This window comes from Medicago sativa, chromosome 2 (assembly GCF_051527215.1).
Source record: "Medicago sativa cultivar Bolivia chromosome 2, Bolivia_mono, whole genome shotgun sequence".
NCBI lineage: Eukaryota > Viridiplantae > Streptophyta > Magnoliopsida > Fabales > Fabaceae > Medicago > Medicago sativa.
This window is the reverse complement of record NC_140750.1, coordinates 35,731,492-35,740,756: the sequence shown is the minus strand read 5'-3', so window position 1 is coordinate 35,740,756 and position 9,265 is coordinate 35,731,492. Positions and strand designations below refer to the sequence as shown.

General features: G+C 40.3%; 1 protein-coding gene across 1 annotated transcript; it reads right to left on the bottom strand.

Moving 5' to 3' along the window:
- Positions 1-2,958: 2,958 nt before the first annotated feature.
- On the bottom strand, positions 2,959-8,578 carry LOC146946570 (uncharacterized). The gene is made up of 6 exons (XM_085748252.1): positions 8,294-8,578; positions 7,160-8,111; positions 6,597-6,977; positions 5,665-6,524; positions 4,541-5,574; positions 2,959-4,420 (listed from the first exon to the last, which is right to left on the bottom strand). Exons 1-6 carry the CDS (start codon positions 8,576-8,578, stop codon positions 2,959-2,961), a joined length of 4,974 nt encoding a protein of 1,657 aa, XP_085604378.1.
- Between the last annotated feature and the right edge of the window lie 687 nt (positions 8,579-9,265).

The window sequence follows — 9,265 nt, the reverse complement described above, 5'->3', positions numbered from 1 at the left end:
ATGAAATGGAGATGCTTATGAAATGATGAAACATGAAGTGAAAGGAGTTAGTAGCACATGACAATATCAAAGGAAATAAAGCAAGAGAAACACTAGAACATAAAGGATAGAAAATGAGTGCAAACATGGCTAAAATTTGTTCATAGAATGCAAGAACCATATGACCTATAATTCTCACATTCCAATACATTTTTAAAGGTTTAGAATCAAGTCTTGGAATGGGAATTAAGGCAACATGATTTACTTGGCATTTTAAAACAAACTTTAAGCATATTTGCATTATTTAACTACACAACTAACTTGTAAACTAAGTAACCTATCAAGATTCATACTCATGCATTAATGTCAAATACAAACAGTGGCTAAACTCTATGGAATCAAGTAGTATAGGTCACCAAAATTCATCAAGCAATTTGGATTGAAATCAAGCAAAGTTTCATTCATTTTTAGCACAAAATATCACAAAATAGTAGGAAAATTAACACCTTGTTTTTTTACCAATTTTAATATGTAAAAATTATCACAAAATGCTACAAAACTATCAAGAAACCTATATGAATTTTTTAGGAATTTTTTTAAAGGTTTTTGGACTAAAAAGTACAAGAAAATTACTAGTTTTATCGAGGATAGTAAAAAGGATCACACATATTTTTTTATCAAGTTTTTATTATGCAACAAGGTTATAAAACATCAAGAAAGTCATCAAAAATTTGTGGAAATTTATGTGGAATTTCTTAAAGAAATTTTGACATGCAAGAGGTGTAAGAAGCATGCAACGTGGTGCAAACAGCAAGAAAATGAAGAAACAGACAAAATCCAGGAAAAAGAGACCCAGGCCCATGGTCTTTGATGGATCCTGGATCATCCAAGCACATCAGGAGCGTTGGATTGATCCAGGAAACCAAAACCCTAGATCTAATGGCTAATAACGCAAACAGACACATCAGGAGATTAAATCAGGACCACACACGTAATCTGGCAGCAAGATCAACGGTTATAGAGGCAAGGGAGTAGGGGCGTATAGCGCACGCGCGCGCGTGTGATCAAGAAGGGGTATATAAACGAAAATACAAAGGAAATCCACACAATTCACACCACTTTCTCTCTCTAACTTGAGTTTAGAGAGAGAGGCTCTGCGCAAACTCTTCTTCTCCGACGAGATTCCGGCGAGGACTCAAGGAGGATTCCGGCGACGTCGCCGGAAAGTTTTTTTGCCGTTTCAAATTTTTTTTTACAGTTTTGGAAAGATCTCCTCGTGTTCTTGCCGAATCCACTATTATCTTTGAAGAAAAATTCGCACAGAATCGTGGATCTACATTTTAATTCGAAACTAAATCCAAACAAACATACACTAGGCTTTGTGAAATGAAAAGAGGCAAGAATTACCTCTTTTGTGTGTTACGGTCTTGCTCCTTCTATTGCTTGGATCTGCAGTTCGTCCTTCCTCTTCGTTCACCGTTTGCGAATTCGTTGAGCTTGCAATCGTAAGGTTGTAGCGAACGTTTTCCAGTACTTTTCCTCTTTATCGTTTTGATTCTGATTTTTGGCTTTGATTTGGATCCGTTACGAACAGTGACGAATTCGAATTGAATTTTGTGATGTTGAGTTTTGGTGATGAATTCGGCTTGAATTGTTGTTCTTGATTCTTTGCTGGATTTGTTTCGGTTTGGTGATGAATCTGAACTGATGATGATGAATTCGTGAGGAACGGTGTTGGAATTGGAATTGGAATTGGTTATGGTGATTACGATTTTCTGGAATTTTCTTGCAGGTGAAGATGAATATTCATGCGATATTCATCTTGTTCTTGAGCTTTTTGGTTCTTTGATCTGAAAATGCAGAGAGAGAAAAAGTAGAATCTGTTTGTGATGATGTGTCTTGTGATGAATGGTTCTGTGTTGAGTTGGCCTTTGACTGGGCTATTTATAGCTGATGTGTAAATTCCTGGACCAATATAAAAATGACATGTGGTATAACTAACTCTTGGACAAGTAAAAGACTGACATGTGGCATCTGGACTAATGACTTGGACAAAGGACTAAAAATGCAAATTTTAGAAATTTAGGACTTAAAAATAAAATAAAATGAATTAAAATTGGTAACCGGCAAATAACGTAAAGTGAAACGATTAAAATTGACAAAACGGACTAAAACGAACCAATGGCCTAAATGAGGTACTTTAAAGTAACCTCTCTCTGCCGAAATTTCGTGTGAAATGACCAAAATGCCCCTAGGGCTTAAAACGACTAAAAATGACTCAGATGCAATTTAAAAATGGATTTTTAACAGAAATTGAATCAAAGACTCATACAAGCAAAATTAAAAGACTCAGAGACAATTTTTTAGGATTTAAACAGGGTTTTGACACATGAAAAGACCAAAATGCCCCTAGGGGCAAAACTGACTCAAAATGGCTTCAAATGCAATTTTTGGCAAGGGTTTCGACATAGAATGAAACAAAGACTTATTCAAACTACTTGAAAAGACTCAAACAAAATTTTGAAAGACTGAGAGACATTTGACATAGGAAATGACTAAAATACCCTTGCATGTAAATTTTGCAAATAACATTGAAATAAAATGCAGAGAAAGATGCAATTGATCAGAGACATATCAGATGACTTATAATGCAAGAAAAGAAGAATTGAACAAGTATTTTTAGGTCCAAAATTAGGGTATAACAATCATTAATTCAAATTGATTATATCATGATATAATCAACGTTATATGCATCGATTGGTTTGATGGAATATGATTCCGTGGAATAAATATGATCTGTTCATACTTCAATGCTTTGTATGATTAAAGTTGTTTAGTCATGCGTAATAATTTTTCCTATAATTGAAATCGTATAAGCGTCGATTAAAATTAATGAATTTTGAATGGTTGATGCGATTACAACAAGCTAGTATTTTGTTTTGAATATCAATTAGATTTTTTTTTTTGACATAAAGGTGCTCATAGCATTTCATTCATAATAAGAGTAGCAATACAATCGGGTAAATCAAAATGAACAATTGGACTAGCGGAATCAGTGGCTTCACGAGCAAGAGCATGTGCTACCACGTTAGCTTGTCGCCGATTAAACTCCACCCTAGAGTTTGTGAAAGAGGAGGACAAAGTATTCGGACATGCTGCAATTATTTGGCCGAACTCAGTAACATCCACTCTGTTCGATAAGATAGCATCTACTGTAATTTTTGAGTCGACTACAAAATCCACGTTGTCAAAACGCATGTCACACATCCATTCTAAAGCATGAAAAAGAGCTAGTGCTTCCCCTACGTTGACAGCAACCAAGGGCGAGATGCTCATGGTCTTTGCTAACATATAAGCACCATCCTCGTCCCGTAAACATAGTCCAATCCCGACACGATTGCGTTCAGTAGAAAATGAAGTGTCTATGTTGCATTTTATGCGCTCCGGATCAGGTCTCTGCCACCGTATCACAGCTGGAACAGCTGGTTCATGCAACAGCTCCTGACCAGCCGTATTAGAGCGCAGAGCAGCAGCAGCAGATGTTGAACCATGCTGCTGTCTCGGATAATTCGAGTGCAGAACAGCAGCAGCAGATGCTGAACCATGCTGCTGTCTCGGATCAGAATGAATCTCCAACCATTCGTCCATAACGTGTCTAGCACGGTCAACAACGTGTGCACATAATTCATTTTCATGCTGCCATAATTTTAAGTTACGGTGCTTCCAAAGACTCCAAATGATAGCTGCCAATCTGTGTCGTAGTTCTGAATGCAGCTGTTGCAGAAGGAGAAAAATTGCTTTAGCTGCTGATGTAGTAGACTGAACCGCTTGCTGCACTGCTTGCCATAGCCCAGCTTGATTCCAGACTTGAATAGCAAATGAGCAATGAAAGAAAACATGCTCAAGATCTTCGTCATGATGCTCGCAGCTAACACAATAGGTCGGGCATTGGACCCCTTTATCTTGCAGCCGAATTCTAGTGGGCAAAACACCACGACAGATTCGCCAAATTAGGTTCTTAATCTTGGGAGGTACCTTCAACTTCCAAATACCCGTCCAAAAGCCCGGTCTACGTAGGTGCGTAGTGTCGACAAGGTCCTCAACACAAAGACGATACGCACTCTTCACCGAATAAATTCCATTATGTTCTGCCTTCCAAACCAGCCTATCACTTGTCACCTGCGCAACCAAAGGAGTGTTCAGAATATCAAGTGCAATATCTTCGCTGAAAACCTGCTGAACAAGTGAGGTATTCCAACATTTAGTTTCGTTGTCAATCAAACTATCAAGACAGAAGTTACGAACAAAGTCAGCCCCAGGTAAATTGCTGCTGATGCACCGACCATCTTTAAGCCATGGTTCATCCAAAATAGGAATGCTAGTACCTGTACCTATCCGCCATCTGGCTCCTCCACGGACAATAAAGCGAGCTTGAAGAATACTGCGCCAAACATAGCTTGGATTATGTCCCAGGCGAGCAGTGAGATAACTCTAAGTTGGAAAATAACGGGCCTTAAAGAGACGAGCAACCAGTGAGTCAGGATCCGTTTGGAATTTCCACCCTTGCTTACCAAGCATAGCCAAGTTGTATGCCGACAAATCTTTAAAACCCATTCCACCATAAACCTTATGCATTGATAGCTTTTCCCACGACAGCCAATGAATGCCCCTATTAAACCCACCACCATGGCCCCACCAAAAGGAATTCATCATTCTCTCTATGGTTGTGAGAAGTGACGAAGGTAACAGGAAAATACTCATGACATATGAGGGGATCGCTTGTAACACAGATTTGATCATAACTTCGCGACCCGCTTTCGATAAGCACTTACTACTCCATGAACTGATACGCTGCAACACTCGGTCTTTGATGTAAGAGAATGTTGAAGCCCTATCTCGTCCAACCATTGACGATAACCCCAGATATTTACCAATTCCCAGACAAGCGCAAACGCCGAGAATATGTGTAATGGAAGCTTTCAACACATCAGAAACATTTCGACTACAATAAATTTCCGACTTAGGTAGGCTGATAGCTTGCCCTGAAGCTGCCTCATAAGTTACCAGAATATTCTTCATAATTTGTGCTTGAGCTTCATCTGCCTTGAAGAAGAGAAAGCAATCATCGGCGAACAACAAATGTGAAACAGAAGGTGCTCCCCTGCATATGGAAATACCAGATATTGCGTTGCGCTCTTCCGCATCACGGATGGGAGATGACAAACCTTCAGCACATAATATAAATAAATAAGGCGATAGAGGATCGCCTTGTCGGAGACCTCTGCCCGGAATGATTGGTCCGACAACATCATTATTAACTAAAACAGAGTAATCGACAGACTCTACACACATAGACATCCATTGTATCCATCGTTCGCTAAAACCCATCTTTGTCAAGACTGCCCTCAAATAGCTCCAGTCCATTCGATCATACGCCTTACTGATGTCTAGCTTAAGAGCTACACTACCTGCCTTCCTTCTAACTTTAGTTTTCATGCAATGAATTACTTCGATAGCAACCATGGCATTGTCAAGAATAGCTCGGTCAGGAACAAAAGCAGACTGATTGTCAGAAATGCACTTCGGAAGAACATGCTGCAGTCGATTAGCAAGCACTTTAGAGATTAATTTATACAACACATTACACAACGCTATAGGGCGTCAATCTTTGATTGTGGTCTGGACCGTGCCTTTGGGAATAAGCGCTATGTTAGTCATATTAAGATCAGCGGGGAAATGACCGTTTTCCAACCAGGAACAACACTCTTTGAAAATATCATCACTACATAATTGCCAAAAATGCTGATAAAATTCCGGGTTATAACCGTCAGGTCCAGGACATTTGTCAGGGTGCATCGAGAACATGGCAGTACGAAACTCTTCCTTAGAAAATGGGGCCGTAAGTAAGAGATTATCTTCAGACGAAACAGACCGGCGAATAACATCAATGACCGGGGCAGTGACACTATGTTGTTGCTGAAATAATTCTAAGAAGTACTGTTTGGCTATAGAACTCATACCTTGGTTATCAGATATTTTATTGCCGTTCCCGTCTGCAAGAGAGGATATGTTATTCACCTTTTTCCTTGCTGTAGCGGACGCATGAAAGAATTTTGTATTGCGATCACCATCTTTGTACCAATGCGCCTTGGCTCGTTGCCGCCAATACATATCATATTGAGTGAGAAGTCTTGTCATACGCTTGCGAAGGTGAGCCATCTGTGTCTGAGTCTCTCCAGAATGATGATTGCGGATAGAATTCAACCTACGGTTACAGTCCTTAATATCATGCTTCAACTTATTACAATTCTCTCTACTCCATACCTGCATGTCTTCAGCACATCTATTAAGCCTTGGAAGAACCGAATCACCTGTAGCCATGTTCCAACTAGTGTGAACCATATCATCAAAACCAGGTTCCACTTTCCAAGCATTTTCAAACCTTAATTTACGCCTAAACATCAAAGGACGCGCGACAGGCTGACAATCCAGTAAAATGGGATAATGATCCGAAGCTGGGGCAACTAAGTTTTCAAGTGCTGCTGCTGGAAATAAAGAGAACCAAGCATTGTTTGCAAGTGCACGATCTAATCACTCCTCAACAGCCCGAGGAGTACCTAGGCTCTTGAACCAAGTGTACGGGTATCCCTCAACAGGCACATCAGAGAGGCCGGAGTCAATTACTGATTGACGGAACCCATTGATCAACCAATTAGACCTGCAATTTCTACCCTGCTTCTCACTAGGATCCATTATGTCATTAAAGTCACCGAAAATACACCATGGACCATTAATTTGACTAGCTAAATGACGAAGAAAGTCCCACGCCGCACGCCTACGTCCCCCCGCGGGGTACCCGTAGTAGCCGATGAGACTCCAAGTACCATGCGTAGCATCAGTCACCGCAACAGTAATGTGATTTTGAGAATAATTTACAATTTGACAATTAAAATTAGCACGCCAATAAATTGCAAGGCCACCACTTCTACCAATACTATCTACAGAAAAACAAAAATCAAAGCCAAGAACATAACGCAAATCCTCTACTTTATTCTTGTGAACTAAGGTCTCACTTAGGAAGAGGAGGGCCGGATTAAACCGACGTACAAGGTATTTCAGATCAGGAACTGCACTCGGGCTACCTAAACCCCGGCAGTTCCAACTTAACAGACTCATTTACCTCGGCAGGCCTGACTAGCAGGACCTGCTGTTACATCAGTTTCATCATACAACGGATTATTGTTAACAGTCATTACAACATCCCCCCCATCACTAACAATATTGCCTACAAGAGTATTCCCCATAACCCCATCAGCAACAGACTCAAACTCGGGTGCAGCTTGTGTTCCTCCAGTAGGTGAATGCTCTAGCCCAGCCACTCCAGTGAGAGCCCTCTTGCGTTTCTTCAATTCAGTACCGTGTATGCCATCCTCAAAGCTTCCAGCAGCAGCAGGAACACGAGCACTAACATCAGCATTACCACTCACCGCCGGCAGGCCAAGAACAATTTGAGACAAAGGTGCTTCATTAAGAGGTAGCAGAGAAGATGAAGTTATGTGAGAAGACTCACCCAAAGAAGCATTAGCAACCAACAACTGAGTTTTGATAGCATCAATTTCCTGATGCACTGCAGACATACGACCCTTCAAAGACACCATAACAGAGGAACCAGCAGCCAAATTACCACTCTGCGCAGAAGTAGAGCCTACTCCAGTACTATGTGCAGCATGAGAGTTTCGATTCGGTATCGGGTCCTGCAACCAGACATTTGTAGCGGCAGTACCCATACGTCGAACAAGAGGCCTCAAAGCTTCACCCCAGCCCCTAACACCATCGTCCTCCTCCATGTCAAATAACTGAGGGCAACTCTTATCTGTGTGACCAAGCAGACCACACAAGTAACAAAATATACCAAGTTTCTCATACTTAAATTTGATTGTTGCGAAGCTACCATCTTTGATTCGCACCTGCCACTCCTTTTTCAGAGGTTGGGTGACATCAATTCTGACTTTCAACTGCATATATGAGCTGTGCAGATTGTTCCTTTTGTCATATTCCTTCAACTCACCAAGGAACCTCCCAATTCCATTCGCCACTCTCTGTTCAACCATACCAAAAGGCAACTGGTGTACCTGAACCCAAATATCAAGGTGGTTCAAATTCACACTTGCCGGCACCACCCCGGGACAATTCGATCAACTACCAGATTGTAATTGTCGTACAACCAAGGGCCCTCATCAAGGACCTTCGCAGCATCAAGACAGTGGTAGAACTGGAACAGGAAGCGATTCTAGCCCGATTGTGTAATTGACACACGCTTTCCAGGCCGCCAGAAATTGCCCAGGCGTTCTTTGAAATAGGCAAAGCGAATCTGCTTATCAGTGAGGACACGACCAACAAGACAGTGATCAAGGATTTGTGTTTCGGCAGAGACAGGGTCAAGGTCAAGGGTTAAACCCTCATCAGTCAAGGTGAGCCCTTCAAGATTGAGGTCGGAAGCAGACATAATTTCGGTGAGGGTGAGAAATTCGGGAAGAAATAGGATGAATTTGTGATGAAGAAGGTAATTAGGGTTAGCTGTGATTTTGGGATTAGCCATAGAACACGATATATATAGTATTGAACAGAAGCATCTAGGTTGGAGAGTACCAGATGAAGCTGAAATCACTCACAAGGGATAGAGTCAGAGCCAAGAAGGATAAGGACGAAGATAAGCAAAGCGGCGGCTCAGGGGAGATCGGAGGAAGAAACTAACCCTAGGAGAGGAAAACTTTTCAAAAAAGTATTTCGTTATGAACTTATCAATTAGTTGATATCCTTCTGATTGCAAATCTCGATGGGTTTTTAATATAAAAGGCATTATGAATTTGATTTGATTTTATCTAATATAAAATCAAGTACCTTTTACGGCATATATATTTAATTGCATAATGTTAGCCTTTCAATAAGAATCACTATGAGATAGTAACATTAGGATTTTGAAAAGTGTTTCAGTTTTATTTTATTTTGAAAAGGATTAATTAAAATTGATTGATCAATATCATATATGTGATATATGATTCTAATACAACATCATTATATGTGATATATTGATGATGTCATTCGTTCAATAGGTTTTATGAAATTGATTGTAAATTTGTAGACAATTCGTGAGATTGAGCTTCGATATCCGATTTGATATTCGATTCTGGTGAAGCATCAAAGATCCGGTTGTCCATACTGAACAAACAATTGTTAAAACTACTGAACAAACAATTGTTAAAACTATTGATGTTTGATTGTCGTA

Excerpts from the sequence above, each read along its gene's own strand:
- LOC146946570 (XM_085748252.1), bottom strand. The coding sequence starts at position 8,578 with ATGGCTAATCCCAAAATCACAGCTAACCCTAATTACCTTCTTCATCAC. Across the intron at positions 6,978-7,159 it reads TGCTAGTCAGGCCTGCCGAG|ATAGTATTGGTAGAAGTGGT; the intron begins GTAAATGAGTCT and ends GTTTTTCTGTAG. Across the intron at positions 5,575-5,664 it reads CGCTTATTCCCAAAGGCACG|CATGTTCTTCCGAAGTGCAT; the intron begins GTCCAGACCACA and ends AATCGACTGCAG.